Source organism: Ochotona curzoniae, unplaced genomic scaffold (genome assembly GCF_017591425.1).
Source record: "Ochotona curzoniae isolate NIBS_2020 unplaced genomic scaffold, NIBS_Ocur_1.0 contig_3502, whole genome shotgun sequence".
NCBI classification, from domain to species: domain Eukaryota; kingdom Metazoa; phylum Chordata; class Mammalia; order Lagomorpha; family Ochotonidae; genus Ochotona; species Ochotona curzoniae.
The window spans coordinates 1005861-1025674 of NW_024465886.1; the positions used below are offsets into that span (position 1 = coordinate 1005861).

The following is a 19814-nucleotide window of genomic DNA, read 5'->3' on the forward strand; positions in this document are numbered from 1 at the left end:
AGTGAAAATGTTGTGTAAGATGATGCGAGCGGGCACAGGTCACCACACACTTGTGCAAACCTATGGAATAGACAACGCTGAGCGTGAACCCTCAGATGCAACGTGGGCCCTGGGTGGCAAAATGTTGGTGTGGGTTCAGCGACGATGCCTGCGCCACCTGGTCAGAAACACCCGTCATGGGACCAGCGATGCAGAAAACATCAGAGCAGGGAGTGCATGGGCGATGTCGGCACTGTCCTCAAAACGCTGCCGGACCGAAAACTGCTCTAAAACCATTGTCTCGAATTCGATTAAAAACGGAGGTTGGGGGGAGAGGAGGAAGCATTGAGAGCCACTACATTGGCTGCGATCCAGCCCACGTCCACCAGAGGGCTCTGCAAGCCCGCGCAACCCTTTGCCTTTCCTGCAGAAAGCCAGGAGGGCATCGGGAGCAGGGGGCAGCAGCAACTCCGCATCGCCCCCCCCAAACTGCAGGCAGAGGCGGAGGCTTTCTCTGGGGGGAACAAATGCTCCCTGGCACGTCGGCTGCACGCTGCCAAGCCCAGGAACAATCGCAGTGCTCTCCGGACAGAGTGGGAAGATCCACGGCACCAGGGTGGTGCAGGGGTGGAGGCTGGGGTGTGGGATGGTGGGGCGATCCTGCACATACCCCATCAGATTACCCTGGACTTCGCCGTGCTTGCCTTCGTGGGGTGTAGCTCTAGAATGTTCTCCACCGGAAGAAAAGGGGCAGTGTCCGCTAGGTGCAGTTGAGTTGGAGTTTGAGATCCCTTCTGACTAACGGTACTGTTTGTTTGGGGGCTTGGGGGCCGATGCTAAGCATCTCCTCGGCCTGGAGACTGAGGAGTGAGCGCTCTAGGCCCATTGCAGCAGGGCCGGATTTCAACAAGCAATAGGATGCCTTCTCTTCTTCCCACACACTGTCTCCCTTCAGTCCTCCCCATTCATCCTGTCTGCCACTTGTTGACCAGTGCTGTGGGTTTCCTGCTCGTAAACTGAAGCCCAGTAATAAATCTGGTTCGGTCTTTGTTGCCTCTGGGAACCGAGGCCCGCTCCTGTGAGCGAGCCAGTGGCCCTGTGGCAGTGCTGGGCCAGCTGGAGGCCTGTGATAGAACACCCAGCACATGTTCCGCCTCCACGAAGAGCAGAGAAGGGAAAGAATGGAGTCTCTCCAGGGACCGGGTTGGAAGAAAGCAGGGTGCAGGCTGCCCTCCACAGACTGTTCTGCTCGGGCCTGCCAATGAGGCCGCCTGCCAGGATGCTCAAAGCCTGGCTAGCCCGTGCTGGGAGGCAGCCCTTAGCAGCGGGCAGGCCGGGGCTTCCCAGGCCCAGGCTAGCAAAGGGTCAGCGGAAGAGGCTCCTGACACTGGGGACAGGGCTGTGGTGGACGCCTTAGCCCCAGGAGGGCAGCCCCACTGCCCCCGGCCCTGCCCTGAACAGCTCATCCAGCAAGGGAGCGGGGACTCCTGCAGTCAGTACATGGACCCTCTGGAACTCACCCCCAAGAGCCTGGAAAGGTGGGAGGGCTCCAGATACACAAAAAGGCAGCTTGGTGGCCTCCCCAGCTGCCCTCCCTCTCCCAGCTCTCATTTCTGCCTGTGCCCACCACAGGAAGCCCCCTCCCCACATACTCCCTGTACTGCAGGCCCTGGGTGGATAGGTTCAGCTGCATCTCCTGCCCAATCCACAACTGAGACCAGTGGCACAGCTGTGACAACAGGCCCACTTTACCGTCTGGGAGCGGGCTCAGAGCGCTCCAGCCCTCTGCTGTGTCTCTGAAAGCTGAGCTGGTTTTAACTGCCCTCACAGCCTTCCGGCTCCAGCATGTGCGCCCACCCTGCTCACAGGTGGCTGAGAGCTGGCCCAAGAGGTGCACTGCGAGGGCAGCGCTCTTCAGCTGCTTCTTTAAAAAGATGTGTGTTTATTTTTATTGGAAGGATTCACAGAGTGAAGGAGAGAGCTCTTCCTCCGCTGGTTCAGTCCCAAGTGGCCACAATGCCAGAGCTGAGTCAGTCCAAAGCCAGGAGCCAGGGGCTTCTTCTGGCTCTCCCACACGGAAATTCATAGTTTCATAACAGAAACTTTGATGTTTGTTTCAGAATTGAAAGGCAATCCACAGGATGACACTTGGTGCTTATGCCTGCCTCTGCAGGGCTGCGCCTGAACCACCTAGGCTTAAGTCAGTCACGCATCCTGCTGGTGTTCAAGTACGGAGTCAGCAAAGCAAGCCGCTGCCGGTGCCTGACAAGTGCTTCCCGGCTGGGCTGAAGGTGTCTGCAGGAATGAGACCTCCCTACAGTCTCTCTCTTGCCTTGCAGATTCTGATGTCAGAGCCAGGGAAGCTGTTGCAGAAAGTGAAGGTGTGGCTGCAGGAATACTGGAATGTCACAGATCTCATCGCCATCCTTCTGTTTTCCATTGGAATGATCCTCCGCCTCCAGGACCAGCCCTTCAGGAGTGACGGCAGGGTCATCTACTGCGTGAACATCATCTATTGGTACATCCGCTTGCTAGACATCTTCGGCGTGAACAAGTATTTGGGCCCCTATGTTATGATGATCGGAAAGATGGTAAGTGGGGTCCAGTGTTTCCATTGTACAAGTTCTTACAGGAAGAGGGGGGCCTAACAAAAGAGACCACTGTTAGAATCCACTGGAAGTGGTCCAGGGATGTTTTAAATGCCCTTAGAGTGTTTCTGTTTATAAAAACTGGGAATTTTAATCACCAGTTACGCATTCACTTACTGACAAAGATAAAGATCAGTCATGTCTTGCCAAGCACTGACGAGACGTTGAACGCAGAGTGCACGCAGATGCTCTCTCTGTGATGCTGGAGCTGGGAGGAAGAGCCGGCCAGGCAGTGTGAGAATGCTGCGAGCTGTGTGTGCAGCAGGGTAGGGAGAGGGCGCTTCCCAGAGGGGACGTTTCAGGAGGGTCTCACCGAGACAGGGGTCTTCAGACACAATGTTAACAGATTTTAAAGACTTTTAAAAGATCTTTTAAAAAGAAAATGACATGCTAGAAAAATGCTTTTCCCCACACAAAAGGAAGAAAAGTAGGTAATTTCAGCTCAACTGAGCCGAGGCGCGTTAGGCGGAGTTTGAGTCGAACGTCATGTTCTGCCACACATCATTGTTTTGTTACATGGCTGCGAGAAGATGTCTCCTAGGATCCAGAATGGCACTCCTACTTACTTCATTGTTCGAAAAAAGAATCCACAGGGAAAGATAATATGTTTCCCCAGAAATGGCCCGAGATTCCTTCCGGTGCTCCTTTACCACACGCTAGCTTCCAGAGTGTTTCCGTAAAGGACAAAGCCCTCTGAGGACAGTGTCAGCGCGGATCCAGAAACACAAATGAGCCAGCTCCCTCTCCAGACTCACTCCAGAAGAAACAGACGAGACACTGAGTGTTTTCATGAGTTCTAAGAGCGTCCCCTATTCAACCTTCTTAGGACATTGTGTGGAAAAGCTAAGTACTTCCATTCTACCATGGCAAACACCTTTTAATGGAAAGCTTCTTTGTTTAAAAATGATAATAATAAAACCTTCCCTTCGCTTCCATTGTATCATTGTATGGGCTGTAGAAGCCAGCATCCAGCAATTGGTCAGAGCTTTCCCAGGCACGTCATTGTCAGTCCAGAGTTTATTGGACATTTGTATGGCTGGGTGAGTGTGATTCTACTGCAGAAAAGCTTCCTAGGACACATCCTGTGAAAGCTCAGATAAACACATTCAACAAAGATTTTGCACAGAATGAGGGATAAGAATGAGAACTTTCCTTAACCTCCTGAGACTCAGTTTACTCATTTCTAAAACAGCTGTAAACAATTCATATGTATTTAAAATAGTTGTTGTGATGGTTAGGATCAGCTTATTAAATGGCCAGCAGTGTCTGGCTCATAGTTTGAAACTTGACAAATTCTAGCCCTTATCATTAAATTCACGTTATGTTTTGTAAAGTACAGCAGGAAAGAGAAGGCTTACTCATAGACCTTGTGCTGTGTTCCTGGGCCTTCCGGTGGTGTTTGTAGCCCCAGCATGGTTTAGAGCAGAGTCTCATCAATCCTATTTTTGACAGGGAAGATGTGACTTCACAAGACTGAGTTACTTGCCCCAAACTGAGCTCCGGTTCAATTTGGTGGAAAAACATGCATCTTACTCAATTACAAACCTGTTGCATTATCTTCTTTGTATTTTAACCATGAACTTGAGATTGTCGTGAAAATTCCTATGTCTAAAAGCAGAAAGTCTCAATTTTGAGTCTGTGGATGGGGCGTAAGAAAGATTTATGGGACCCCCTCCTCTTGCTCAGTTTATACGTGAAATGTGTGGAGGTGATGAGTTTGCTGGAGAACGCATGTTTTTGTCAACTCATCGAGTGGAGCCAGTGTAAACAAAGATTTATAACAACAGCAGGATTAGGCCAAATTTTCCCAACTTTGACACTACTGTTATTAAGGGCTGAGAAATTCTTTGTGCACCGTAGGAAGATAAACACCACCTATGACCTCTGCAAGAGCACGCACATGCGCGTGCACACACACACACACACACACGGTAATGACAGCAAAAAGGCCTCCAAACATTGCCACATGTTCCATGGGGGCAAAACCACCCTATGTTAACAACCATTGCATTAGATGATTACATAATCAGATGGGACGTTCTCGGATTGCTACCTTGTCTACATCAACAAATAAAATCTGACAAGACCCATACAAACAAAATCCACTACTTTTAAAAGTGTTGGTGACATTGAAATTCTTGGTGTTACTGAAGCCACTCTACTTCAGCAAGGTGATTTTAAGATCCGCACCGATCCTTTTCACAAGACAAGATTATCCCAGCCTTGGCTGGGATGAACTCTTACTCAGGACAGCAGAGAGATGTGCTGTATTTTCTCTGCCTTCTGACTGATGAATGGCTTCATCCATCTATCAAAAATAAGTAGACAATGATTATACAGGGGGATTTTCCCACTCTTTCATGGGGATTTTCAGATATTTTTTTCAATAAGAGCCACAGATCGAGAAGTGAAATGAAATATGCCTGTAGAAATTATCACTTGGCCAAGTAGGCTACCACATTGGGAGCGTGTGCACAGATGTGTTTATCGACAGTCCCTTAGGCCTTTTGAGTCCTCATTCAGTACTGAGGAGTGAGGGAAGTCACCAGGCCCTGTGGCCTAAGGGCAGGCAGCTGGACAGAGTTCTGGGCACACGGTGCTCAGAAGGCTCTTTTAAAAGTGGTCCTGAGTCCTTGCAATGCTTAAGCAACCAGTGCATTTGTGCTTCCCAGTATGCAGAACCTGTTTCTGTGGTCCAGGGCACCTGCGGGTCCGGGGTCACCTAAACCAAGCCCTGCCCCCTTGCCATCGCAGCCCACTTCCCAGTGGGATTCTGCCCCCTTGCCATCACAGCCCACTTCCTGGTGGGATCCTGCCCCCTTGCCATCACAGCCCACTTCCTGGTGGGATTCTGCCCCCTTGCCATCGCAGCCCACTTCCCGGTGGGATCCTGCCCCCTTGCCATCGCAGCCCACTTCCTGGTGGGATTCTGCCCCCTTGCCATCGCAGCCTACTTCCTGGTGGGATTCTGCCCCCTTGCCATCACAGCCCACTTCCTGGTGGGATTCTGCCCCCTTGCCATCACAGCCCACTTCCTGGTGGGATTCTGCCCCCTTGCCATCACAGCCCACTTCCTGGTGGGATTTTGCAAGCCTAGTGCTGAGCTCATATGTATAATGCAGAGGAGTAAAGCAGCAGTCGTACTAGCTGACGTGTTTAAGATGTGCCAGATACTGTATCGTATGTGTCTTAAGTTTAACATCTGCATGTGAACAAGTAAACCAAGACTAACCAAGGGACCATGTCAGGACTGAGCCTCACTGAGAATGTACCATGCTGAATATTTTTACATATTATCTCATGTAATTCTTATAAAACAGGCATTATTGTTGTTATAATTATTCTCAGTTAAAATATTTTTAAAATAACAAATCACTTGCCCATGGCTTCGTAGCTGTGGTTTTTGTTTATTTGGCTGGTTGGTTGACTTTTTGTTTGTGCTTTGTTATGGTCAAGAAAGCCTTCATTTTATTTCAGTTTCATTTTTGTAGTGAACTTTACTTTTCTGGTTGGTTTTTCTTTCCTGTATAGCTGTTTTTATTAACAAGACCAAGATAAAAGCTCAGGAACTCTGACCCCCTAACAGCACATGCTTCAGCGCTTCACCACTGTAGAATATACTCTGCCCGATAGAACAAACTGAAAGATGCTTACAAGGACAGAGCAGGAGCTTCATACTGAACCAGCTAACACTTAGCTCCGAAAGCAGGTGCAGCCAGCCCCTCCTCTCACTGCCGATGCTGTGAGCGTTCAGTGCTTGTACGGAAGCTTAGGCTTCTTGGTAGGAGAGAAAGCTGAGTGTTTGGGAAGAACTTTTTTCCCTAGGATTGCTCTGATCCTGAGAACAGGCACCACAATCAATGTGTATGAAAACAGTTCTGAGAAATTCAATGAGAACAGTTTGCATTTGCTGGCTGCGATGTCTGGGTCATTCTAGCTCTCACATCTTCCCGTGCACACCTTCCTTTTCCCACTTACCTTTTCATCAATTCCAGTAAACATAACATGACGGGTCCATATGTGCTTTTTCGCTTTCAGGATTCTTAGTAAATAGATGATAAAGAATTTTACAAAATGGAGAAGGAGAGAGAAAGTATAAAAAGAGATTCGTGTTTCCTAAAAATAAATAAAGCTTTTGCAACACAGTCTGCTTGCTCGCTTCACAGAACTCCGAGACCACTGTCCTGCTGAGGGAATAACTAGTATGTTTCTTCATGAATAATGAAAATACAGGAGTGAATGCCAAATTCTGAGAGATTCCTTCTGATTTCAAAGCCCATGTAATACTTGTGAGATGGATTTTAGAGTTGGTTTGAAAATTGCTCAACTGACATAAAATATACTGAAACCCCATTGTCCGAAGACATCCAGAAAGACTGCAATTTTGAATTCCAACAAGAACATTTTCAGCCTAATTTGAAGGTTTCATTATCATTGATAAAGTTGGCATTAACCTTTCTTTGAGTTTGGACCTTTCTTTCGTGAGTATGATATCCGAGAAAGGGGTGGTCTTGATGGCAGAGAAAGGGCACCACTGTCCAACTCACTTGTGCAGACAAGGGATGTACTGACCTGCGGACGGACGTAAGAAACAGATCAGGAGCCAACAGACACTCCACGGTTGTCTCTCTCTACTTTGTGCCATTCACTCTCATCGCTTTTACCATGGGGCACTCAACCTCAGACATTCTGAATTCATGGCACTACACAGAGTGAGAGAAAGGGAACTGCTTTCTCTTCCAGCTTCCACTAAACAAAGACCAAAAAAGGATTCTGGTTGTCGTGTCACACACATCACCAACCTACTTCCTGTCGCTAATACCAATGAATGAGTTTCCATGATTAACCTAGCCTGGCCACAAAGGTAGGAACTATTTCTGAGAGAAGGGGGTGGAGAGTCCTGTCCAGGCAAGATCAATAGTTTTGCATCCTCATCTGTTTAGTTGATATGTGGGAAATAATTTCCAAATCACACACACACACAATGTAAATAAACAAGAAGGGAACAAAGAGAAACAAAACAGAGCAGAGTATTAGAATGGAGTTGGAAAGATTTTATAAACATATCCAGATGAAATCTGTCAGTTCAGTAACAGGCACAGGCATGAGTCATTAGGCTACAATGTCCTGATGTCTTAGAAAAATGGTCTCCATAATGAATTGCTCTGTTGCAGAGAAGTAGGCACAGCAAGAGTGGCTCTCTGAGACTGGTTTGTGGTAGAATACCCAGCAACGGGGATCAAGTCACGAGAATAACAGAGTAGGATGCGTATTTGGTTTGTCCTCGCCATGTTTACAAGCGATTATTTCTTTGACCTTTGCAACTTGTAAACCTTTTAGAACTTAGGAAAATCACAGCATTGCACTCATTCTTGAAATAGCTCAACTGTCCCATTCCAACTTGGCTAAGAAGACAGAGGATGAAAGAGAACATGTGCCCCTCAGCCTGGATTCACTTCGAGAGCCCAATTTTTGTGTGACGAGACTCCCTCGTCTAGATTTGACAAGATCTTGGAGATAGCCATGAAAAATGAAGTAGACTCACTCTGCATTCGTTTTTTAAAAGCGAGTTTTGAGTTCCTGATAAAGTTTCACAGACATCAGCTTCAATAGACCAATGTCCTCTTATCTGGGCACAGCTCCCTTCTGTGAACTTTCTTCAGAGGTGTCCACCAGTGCCAGCATCTCCACACACGCTCACCCACACACGCTCACTCACGGCTCTCACGTTGTTCTTCCCCCCCGCTTTGCTTTTCCAGATGATAGACATGATGTACTTTGTAATCATCATGCTGGTGGTCCTGATGAGCTTTGGGGTTGCCAGGCAAGCCATCCTGTTCCCCAACGAGGAGCCGTCGTGGAAACTGGCCAAGAACATCTTCTACATGCCCTACTGGATGATTTATGGGGAAGTGTTTGCGGACCAGATAGACCGTAAGCAAGTTTATGATTCTCATACACCAAAGTCAGGTATTGAACTTCAATTGGGTCATGTCTTTTCCAAGCTCATTTGTTCATTCTCAATAAATGGCTCAAGATAGAGGACCAATTCCTAATTTGCAATCTTGGCGGGCAAAAAAAAGTACAGAAAACAAAACAAAATATTTTAGCCAAATAGTCTATGATTTTTGCTTCAGGTATGTCCTTTCTCTGAAACAAATCAATGTCTAGTATACCAAATTTAATTCACAAATGGACCATGAAAATATCCTAAATTGCTTTGTGATCCGAAGTCCTCAGGTTTTTACTATGAGGAATGAATTATGTCATTCCTTCCCCCCCCCCCGCCCCGACCCCCCATCCTAGAACCAGCCCCTAGCCCTTAACCTTCAGAAAATGCATTCCTAGAATCTGGCTTCAAACCAAATAAACAATTCTCGGTTTCCCCACCAGACTTCAAGAATAACGACAAACATCTGTATGGTGTTTTCCTGGAGACTACTCGCTGACTCTTTCCCACTGTCTCAAAGTATGTGTCAGGGAGACGCACAGGAAGCCAGTGTTAATTGGCTGCAAGTATGGAAAGTGCCTTAGGTCGTAGACTGAGTTACTTGTTTGAAGCCGGGGTGGGGACATGAAGTGGTTCAGTGTGAGAAGTGAGTGCCAGTGGGCCCCCACTGGTTCAGGCCCTAATAGATGCTGCTTTCTTTTGTAATAAATATTCCTCTGGCATGGAGTCTGAAGATAGCTGTAGCCCAGAAGTCCGTTCCAGGATGTTATTGGGCGAGACATCAGGCCACATCAGGCTTCGGGAATGGCTTGGGAAACATCTTCCCCTGTGGAGGAGTGCAGTGCCTGCAGCAACTCCTTCTCCCTTGTCCTGAGGGCTTTCTCTCTGGAAATAACACTCCTCCAACATTGTTGAGTTCACATTCTTTTCTGACACTTCTTGCTGTCAGGCCACCAGCTGAGCCCTGGCCTGTAGTCATGGATTAAGGTTGCATAATTAGGTGGCTCAGCTTATTAAGAGCAGAGGCAGAGGCTGGTCCCCACGCTCCATCCCCCCAGCCTACCGCAGGTGCCGCTGAGACGAGCAGCACAAGGAACAGAGTCCCCAAGTGTGCGTCCCCCAGGGCCTGGGAGGGATGTGTGGACACTGGCAACCACACACACATGTGCCGTTTCCTGTCCATAAAGGATTTTTAACGAATACCCTTTCCTTCTTAAAATGCGTTATATGACGCAAGACTTTTTGGATCACCTAATTAGAACAAATATTTCTTACATGACTCTTAGCCAACTCACAGAGAAAAAAATCTTAACTCCGAGTTACAGTGTCTTTGATTGACAATGTGCAGCCTTTGCCAAGGTGAGTTTTCCTGGGACTGGGAAAAGTCCAGTCAGTCCCCAAAGGCGAGACAGCGCTTACAGAACCCACCTGTCGTCTTTCTCCTCAGAGAAGTACGCTCTTGCCCCCAAAGAAACTGCATTTTCTATTATTATATTATCTTGCCTTTCCCCTCCCCTTTTATCTCCAAAATAAGATTAAGCCCCAATAGGTATTGTAACAATGCAACATTTTAGGAAAGGAAAGGAGGGGGAGGTGGAAATACGTTTTGTACTTGGGTTTCTCTCTGTCCCTCTACAAGTGGCCATTTATTGATGTTGTACTGTGAACTCGGCCTGGTGCAACAAACACTGCCATCTGGCTGAATACGGGGACTACTGGGGCTTACGTGAAGGGCTGATTGTAGTTTAGAACTTGAAACCCCTTCCCCCTCCCCCCCCCGCCGAGATGGAAGAGTGCTATTCTGTGTGAGTGACCTGTGAAAACGGATTCCCTACCAATTAGTCCTTGATGCTCTATGTGTGTAAAAACAAATTTCTGCCCTATCCTAATATATTAAAGAAACCAATCTGAAAGAGAGGGACCCTTCCTGATACCCCGCCCCAACCACCTCCCTTCCTTTTAGATGTTCTGAAATTGGCTGCATCGGTAGCCATTGTTCTAAGCTAAATCAGCCAGCTTGCTGTCGAGCGCTGGAGCATCTGTCCTTTCTCAAGTGGGTATAGAAATGAACCCCAAGTCTGCCCTTATCCGTGACCATGGTCATCAAGTGTCCGTGTCCTCTAAAGGACTTGCTGTCCGTGTGGTGGCACTTGGTGGGCCCGGTGAGGAGTGGATGGCTGCCCTCCCTGGTCGGTCAGAGCTGCCGGGAGACCCAGTTCCCAAGCTCTTTGAGAAAGGTACAACCCCATTGCTGCCCTGTGGTGTCTTGGCTCTTTTCTGTGCCGTGTCCAGGTTAGTGTGCAAAGCATGTGTTAAGGCTGAGCGGAACCCTAAGCCAGCTGAATGCCTGGCCCTGTGTGGGGTCTGCCAGGCCCACCCTGTGGGTGTGCCCCGGCGGGCCTCTCCACATGTTGCTCATGTGAATGTGTCTTCTCAGAGCAACTCATTTCTGGCATCATGCACGTGTTCCATTTCCAGCTCCTTGGTTTTGACTTTAAAACTGCTGAACCCATTTCATGTCCGGAGAGCCCTGACTCACGGAACTGGGGTGGATGTCTACACATCAGGACCCTCCGGGCCCAGGGGCTGCTGTGAGATTTACACCTCAGGGGGGAGGATAGCTTCAGCAGCCTCCTGTCTGGGCGGCAGTATCATCTCACTCCCGACTTCTTTTATATACCCACCATCTTTATTCCTGCTGTTTGCCCTAAACCAAGAGACTGTCAAAGAGGCCAGAGATGCTAGAGAGAAATTTGTAAGGTTACTTTCCAAATGTGCTTACAAAGTAAAAACAGAAGAAAAAACTGGAGCTATTGTAAAGTCACTTGGTGTTTTTCACTTCTCGGCTGTGCTGGACTAGCACAGACTGTAGCCCCGCTTTAATCCAAATTATCCATGTGGGCTGGAATACTGGTTGTGATGCTGGGTGCTAAGAACAGTGAAAGAATGGATCTGGAAGCAGAGAATGAGGGGCTGGCGGGGAGAATGGTGCTCTGCTGTACTCTGGATACTTGGTGTATATCCTGATTTAATTCATTGGGAATTGAACGTACTCTTTTCGGTTGGTTTTGTTTTTCTTTGCTTTGCTTTTGTCTTTAAAGGGGCTCAAACTGTCTTAAGGTATCTGTGTTATATTATCTTTTACAGCCCAATTCTAGGAGCAACTTAGGTTCAGGTTTGTTAAAACATGGCAACCGTGTGGTGACATCCTTCTGAACGCTCTCAGTAGGGTGAGCCACGTGATGTGGCCTCTGAGAGCTGCTGGGGTCCCACTAGAGCTGGAGTGGGAAGGGCCACTGTGAGGAGGAGAGGAGCAGAGCAAATTCTGTCAGCATTCATGCCAGGGCCAGCACAAAGCTGCCATGAGCCGGACTCTTGCAGCTCAGAGACCTGGCTCTGTGTGTTGGCGTGCAGGTGCCTGGAGATGCACCGTCGCTGGTGCAGAACATGTAGTGCCTCTGGCTTCCTCTCGGCTTTCAGTGAGACTTCCACTAACTTACAGGCCGTCGTACAGTGCTTGCCATATATTAAGATTCCTAAGGCTGTTTCAGGGCAAGGGAAAATGAATCATGCTCTTGAATGCATTAAATAAGGGTCTAAAATTAGCCCTGCTTTCTGACTCTGAGTATTTCACAAGTTTAGATAGTAACGGGAAGCAGAATGTCCAAAACTTACTTTCTACCATGACAACTGACTAGCTATCTCCACTCACCCTGAATTAAGTATATCATCTACTTAATGCATGGGTCAATTTTTTCTTGCTAACTAAAAATTTTTTCACCTGAAATTAGTAAGGAATGTAGTGTAGGAGAATTTTTTTGTTTTTGCTTTATTATTTAGTACAGAGTTTTTGTCCTTTTGTGCATGTGGCCCCTGTGATGTTGACTGCATTGCAAGTGTTGTTTTGGTGTGGAAACAAGCTTGTGGAAGTGCATATAAAACTGAAACATTCCCGGGATTTTTTTTTTTTGCTTCAAATTAATTATTTTCAGTTCAGGTGTAGAAATTGGGACAGCTCGAGGAACTGGTTCCTAAAATGGGCCTCTTTATGGGAAGCTTAGAACAGAAGGAACCTGAAAAGAGAGTGCATTGTTATGCATCTCAACTGCTAGGATCCAGTTTTCAAAACCCAGGACTGTGCATCCATCCGTTTAGTATTCCAGACTGACCTTCACTGAGGGATTCAGAGCACACAGGTGCCCAGCAGCGACACATGGGGAGTGCTGCCTGACAGAGGCAACTGCGGAAAAGGAAAGCCTGAGCCAGTGCCAATATTCAGGAAGGGGGAGTGTTGTTTTGTTGGGTTTTGTTTTTACTAATTTCCAAGGAAGCAAGCCAGTATGAGTCACTACCTCCTTTTCCATCTCTGAAAGTCAGCTCACATGAAGGAGAACGTCCACCTGACTTGCTTACTAGTGCAGCCTGAGTGCTGGATTCACAATGAACGCAGCTAGCTGGGACAGGCCACATGATGATTCCATGTATTTCTGCGATCATCTCATTTCACATGGATCCAAAGATTGGGCTCCATTGTTTTTCCTTCCAGCAATATTTAATTTATTCCTGTGAGCTGGAAACTGAGGTACACAGGTATACGTGATAAAGGTCTTGTCTTCAAGGAGCTTATAATTCAGAAGAAGCAAACTCATATTGACAACGTGTATGTAGACCTGAAGCTTGACAGAGGAGGTTGTGCTTGCTACGTAGGGTGGGAGTTGGGGTGGGTAATGGATGAAGCTTGCAAAGGAAGAGAAGATTGAGTTGAGCCCCAAAATGTGAGCACATGTTAGACAGATGGGAGCAGGGCATGCGAAGAGAGAACAACGTTCCAAACTGGGACTTAGCATGGGAAGTTGCAGGAGCAGCAAATACTTGAGTATGGTTGCCTGTAGAGTGAGCGGCTGAGGCAGCAAGTAAGATGGAAAGAGAGGAGTATAGATTGTGGAAGATTTATATTCTATGCTCAGATCAGATATACAAAGGGGCTTCAAAACATGTATAGACTATTTGTATCATGCTGTAGTTCTACTTTCCATGACCTTTTGAGGCTTCCTTGTATGTATTCATCACAGCTATCAAGCGAAACTGTGAAAAAGGCGTTGAGGTGGGAGGTGAATGCTAAGAGGTCACTGCTACTGAGGGAGCAACCGAGATGGTGAAGACAGCGTCAGAAGGTTACAGAGACCTGAAGGTAGGACTGGGCAGAGGTCACATAGTACAGAGGGTGCTAGAGAGCCTTAAAACCGAGGGGCTAGAGAGCCTTAAAACCGAGGGGCTAGAGGTTACTCAATCACTGTCTTCTAGCTTAGGACAAAAGGCAGTGTTATTTACTGGGAGAGAATCTGAAAGAAGGAACTATTGGAGGAAGTGAAATTGGTCCAAGTGGAGTTGAGATTGAGGTTCCTATGGGAACCAGGAAAAACATGAAAACAGCTATTTTGTAGATAGAACTTAGTAGAAAGAGCCAGAAAGGAAACAGATCTGGGGATCAAGAATGTATCAGTGAAAGCCAGGATGACTGAGCTTTCCAGGCAGTGCAAGCAGAGACAGAAAGGAAGTCCAGCTCGCAATACTGAGGACAGAGCAGGAAGGCTATAAAATATAAAAGAAAAACACATCCAGGGAAAGTCTAAAAGAAACCATAAATGCAATGGAAATAGTTCTTATATCCTGGGAGAAATAGTTACAGCAAATAAAAAACAACAGACAATAACAACTAATTATAAATAATTACAAGTCATAGAAATAAGTACAGCAATAATAACTAAGAAACCAAGAACGCAATGGAAATAGCTATTATATTTGGCAGGGGAGAGGGAGAGATTTGTTAACATTCAGCCAAGGCCTAATTTCTGAAAATAAAAAACAAAATAATGCTTTGAGCTGTGGTCGGTTAAACACACTATTCTGAAATCCTGGATGCAGAGGGCTGCTTTTGCATCTGTAGGGGGATGGGCAAACAGAATGTCAATGAACTAGAGTTTGACAAGACTGATGGTGATGATAGATGACACTGTCTTGGTGACACACCACACACAGCCACCTGCTTGTATAGTTAGGCTGTGTATTCCTGCAGTCAGGAATCAGCAGCCCAGAGATAGTTTCAGGGAAGACAAATGGTTGGATTCATCCAAGACCGAGGCTTTGTTTTGCACATATTGTAGAAAGCAAGGGACTAGGGGTTTCTAAGATTATTTCAAGGATTCTTAAAGTTATGCATTTTGATATATAAAGTGGTTGGAAAAGATGGTGAAGGTATAATGTTGACAAATGCCTGAAGAAGGAAAGATATCTGGATACCTAGACTGAGCAGCAAATACACTGAGACTCAAAGCCCCCAAGAGTTGTGGTGGTGGGATGAGGTAAGAGAGTGGTAGCTTGACATTTAGGATTAAGAGAGAAATTAAAAAGAAATCTGGGGTAGCTTTACAGTTGGGTTCAAGGTGATAAAGTTGAGGTAGAGCATCTTCAAGTGAGGTCCTTTGGTATTTGCCAGTACAGACATGGACATTGTCTACCACAACGATAGGAGTGGATGCGGACAAGAAGGCTTTGATCAGCATGAGCTGAAACTCTGAGGGGAAATGGCGTTTTGCACCGGAGGGAAACCCCATGATTTAGAAGACATGAATAGTGCCAGTGAGAACAGAGACACTGCCCTTGGGAACTACAATGGTGGGTGTAGAAGATGTGCAATTTCCACTTGAGAAGCATAAAGGGAGGTGGGATTGTCTACAAAGTAGATTTAATTCAGCCAAGAAAACAGCTTAATAGTGTCGTATAAATGGATAAGGGGACTCATGTGAGAAAAGATAGGAATTTATGTCCAATTATAAAGGGGTTTCAGAAAGCTCAGGGAGAACAGAGGAAAGGGAAGGAAGCAGGATGAGAAGATGGGGAAAAGCCGTTACTGAGGACATTAGCATAGAGAATAATGGGTGACAGCAGGAGCTTGCATTCCAGGAATGGAAGATCCGAGGAAGAATATGATGGTAGGATAAATTATTCAGTGTTTGAGTCAGCTAAATACAGGAACCCTAATGGTATAACACACTCAATGAGGCTAGTGATATGACACCTCCAAAGTCTGAAACTGGAGACTTTGTGCAATGGTAGAGAGTGGCCAGGTGCTGAATAGAATTCTGCCCACAGGACAAGAGAATTCTCTATTCCAGAAGATGCTCTCTGCTTGAAATTTAACAGTGGCCTTCAATACGAGGGAAGCACGGCTGAGCTTTTGTAAAAATGCAGTGTTAATATTACCTCCACTTTTGCCTAGTCTTATTTAGACTTAGGGCTTGTATAGCTCCACCTTGCACAGAGCACTTTTGGGATGCCCTATGTTTGCACATTGCCAGGCTCATGTGTTTTCCATCTCATCATAGATATTCCTATGAAGCTGTAGGTAACCCTGTGAAATGTAAAACGTTGTCAATTGTGATACATTTTAAATTCTCAAAATTTCTCATAAAAACTATAAATCACTGTCTCGAGATTTGTGATTTGGGGAGATCTGAATTACCTTAGAGTTGTTGAAATGATCACCAATGGCCAACTAACTTAACATTGGGGACACAAGAATGAGAAAGTATTTATTCTTCTGTACTTCGATAGGTTAGAGAGTTTCCTTAAATGCTGTTGGAATTTATGCTATTTAACATATGCACAGTGATCTAAAAATGAGAGTCTGAACAATTTAAAGAATCCACAACCTATGGCAATACTAAATCCTAAACCAACTGTGAGAAACTCCTGAGACCATATCTGTGTGTGTGTCTGCAGAAAAGTAACCTCGGTTACTAGTAATCTAGTTCACTAGGAACATGTTTTGAATAAAATCAATCGCTAAAAAACCATAAGCCTTCAGATACCAGCTACCAGGGTTCTTCATGCAAACGAAGAGCTAGTTTCTGAGGTGGGGATTGATGCGGCAGAGAAGACACCACTTGGAAAGCCTGTATCATGGTGGAATGCTTGGGTTCAGGTGCCAGCTCTGCTTCCACTTCTGGTGCCCTGCTACCCTGTACCTGGAGTGCAACAGGTGATGGCTCAGACATTACTACGCCACCTGCGCTCAGGGCCTGGCTCCTGACCACGGCAGGCAGAGTCAGTCTGTAGGTGACATCTCTCGCTCTCTCTCTCCCCCTCCCTCTCTCCCTTGCTTCCTTCCTTTCAGCCTCCCTGACATTCATCCTTCCTTTTTCCAATCACTCTGCTTTCAAATGGAACAATAACTGTTCAGATGCTCTTAATAACGTGCCTTCATTTTGGTGCAGTTTGGGGACCCATGTTACTGTTGTTTTGATTAGACATGTTTCCCATCAACTTTTGAAGGACACTCAAGGGTGCGATTCACCACAGAGGAGAAAAGGGGATTAGCAGGGATTGAAAGGTTGAGACATTTTTGTTGCATGTACTCAACCTCTATGGCATGACTGTGCTGGGACATCAGTTACAGTTCTAGTCTCTGTCCCTTAGGGAAGACATAAATGCATCGAGCCAGAGAAAACCAGCCCGACCAATCAAAGAATGAATGAGAAGCTGCAGTTTGAGGATGGATCGGGAAGATAAGCGCTCTTCCCCCTGGGAAGATAAAAGCAAATATCCCAGAAGGATCTGAACTCCCAAAATGAATCTCTGCAAAGAAAGAGAACATAGCACAGGTGCCCACATCTGAGCTACTTCAGCCAACAGCCTTAGATTAAGCAAAGGAAGCACGACCTATAGAGTGAATAGAGAAGTTGTGGGATTTACTCACACTCCCTCCTCCACAAGCGATGTCACGGGAGAAATCACAGATTCTCAAAGAGAATTTTAAAATTTTTATTCTTTTAATCACAAAAAGGAGACACCTCCCTCTAAGATAAATAAACTGAGTTTTTTGTTTCCCCTAGTGACACAAGTTATGTTTGAAGACGAATCAATAGGACAAGGAAGAAGATTCTGACATTCAGTGGAGAGCCCATATTGTAGAACTGGCATGGCTCATTCTGGTGACGTAGGAGCCCCTACCATTTGTCCCATCCAAAGCAGGCCCGCCCTTGCTTAGCTTCCGAGATCAGACAAGATCGGGTGCATTCAGGGCGGTATGGCCATTTCTAAGGAACACAGTGCCCACTCTGAGGTTAGGCAGATGCCACCAACCCTTCCTATCCTCCTTTTCTAGGATCTGCAAACATGAGTCTCTTTTTTTAGATTTATTTGTTTGATTTGGAAAGTAAAATAGCAGAAAGAGAAGAGAGATTTTGCCATCCACTGCCTCACTCCTCAAATGGCCACAACAGCATGGGTTAGGCCATGCTAGAACCAGAAGCCTAAAGCTCCATCCTGATCTCTGGCACCAGAGGCCCAGGTCCATGGGCCGTGCTCTATTGCTTTCCCAGGAGCATCAACAGGGAGCTGGATCAGCAGCGCAGCATCTGGAACTTGAACCAGGGTTCATATGAGATCTTAGCATCACAGGTGGCAGCTCAACTGCTACCCCACAACACTGCTCCGTCCCAACTAGCAGTATAAATGTGTGTTAGGACTCCTGTTGCGAACTTACCCAGAAACATGTATTCTTATTGTAGTCATATTTATTTCTGCTTATTTCTGAGGGCAGACTGAAGTCTTGGGATGGTGCAGGATGGAGTTGTGCTGGCATCTGTCTACAGCAATCACTGCTAACCTGTCCAGGCTCCCAGCCTCTACAGCCCTGCTATTCCAGCGGCCTAGAAGGCTCCCACAATCCCAGTCCCTGGGCAGTTTCACTCTGGGTGACGCTGCCACCAGTAGCAGAACTTCCAGGAATGCCACACATCCTGAGGCCGTGAGGCAAAGGCAAAGCAACACTTTGCTGTACCTTCATGCATGTGGAGAGACTCACATTTCCTTCTCTTCCAGCTTTGTTTCTCTCAGACTTCCTTACAGACTCCCCAAATCCTCCCTTCTAGTTCTCCCTCTACAAGTCCCCCCACCCTGCGGTCCCTGAGAGATTGCATATTTTAGCCACAGAAGCAGCCCAAGACCTTCAGAGGCTATTCCTGATTTCAGCCTTGTCCACATCCTGTCACTGGGATGGTGGATACAGAGTCAACCCTTACATGAACAGCAGAAAGGGAAAAAAATCAAATCTGTTGGCTTCAGGCGAGTGCGACTTACTGCATGTATTTGAAAGGGACAAGCCTCTGTGAACAAAGTATGACTGGATGTCATCTTAAATGATCTCGCGGTAAGGCTATGAGGACTTCCTAGACTCTCAGAATGATGAGAGTTCTGGTGAATTCCTACAGAATGTCCCGTCCAGTGGGTTCATTGTCAGGGAGCTGCTCTGGAATGGCATAGTCCAGTACCATCACTGCCAGTCACAGGTGACTGTCGAGTGCTTGAAACATAGCCAGCATGAAAGAGAGACTGGACATTTGTTTTATTTCATTTTAAAATCTCATTAAAATAGCTCCTGTTGCTAGTGGATACCACATGGACAGCTCAGTTCTGGGACACTCAACTGCTTTAGAAAGCCACATTTGTGGGAGCTGGGCCACACACTCTGCTGTCCACTGCTATCTCCTCAAAGGGCTCAAACTGGGTCTGGTGTTTGGTGTGTGCCTGAAACCTGGGGGAAGGGACAAGCGCAGAGTGATCCTGTGGACTGCTCTGGACAGCCGAGCAAACAAAATGCTGTCAGTGACTACATACACAGCAACCAGAGCGGCCGAAGCGCCTGACAGATCAGCGGGGACGATGGAAAGGAGCTCAGTTTATTACAGAGGAATCATGAATGTGAGTTAAAGGCAGCCAGCATGGATTCATCTCTTTCTCTCTCTCTCTCTCTCTCTCTCTCTCTCACACACACACACACACACACACACACACACGGTGATGTTGGTGAGAAAGTAAACTCAAAGCAAAGCCTGAGGTTGATAATATCCTGAAATGTAACTAGATGTGCAGCAAGAAGGTTACAGCCCAGTTCAGGAGATGCCTGGTGCGTGAGCCATCATCTTGTAGTAGATCCCCGCACAGCAACTCCAGGGCCCTGCGTGCAAGGACACATTTCCTCTTCCTTTCTTAGAAAAGAAATGAAGTTTAAGGAGAAAAATACATTTGCCCTGACTTGATATTTCAAAAGACATACATAACACCCCTTCATGTGTACTTCATGTGGTACCCCACAAATATGTGCAATATTAAATGTCAGCTAACTTTGGGGAAATCGGTTTTAAAGAGAAAAAAGAAGGAAGGAAAGGAGGGAG

The 19814-nt window shown here is 46.5% G+C and overlaps 1 protein-coding gene across 8 annotated transcripts in view; it reads left to right on the forward strand.

Moving 5' to 3' along the window:
• The window catches only part of TRPM3 (transient receptor potential cation channel subfamily M member 3), a 409651-nt gene that overhangs the window by 357604 nt on the left and 32233 nt on the right, over positions 1 to 19814 (forward strand). For 6 of the 8 annotated variants that reach the window (XM_040980946.1, XM_040980944.1, XM_040980945.1 and 3 more), the window contains 2 exons: positions 2319 to 2570; positions 8387 to 8561. In XM_040980946.1, the coding sequence (XP_040836880.1) occupies positions 2319 to 2570; positions 8387 to 8561 (427 nt within the window). Of the gene's footprint in view, positions 1 to 2318; positions 2571 to 8386; positions 8669 to 19814 lie in introns of those variants that run through there. The other 2 variants (XM_040980942.1, XM_040980950.1) reach the window with 2 other exon arrangements.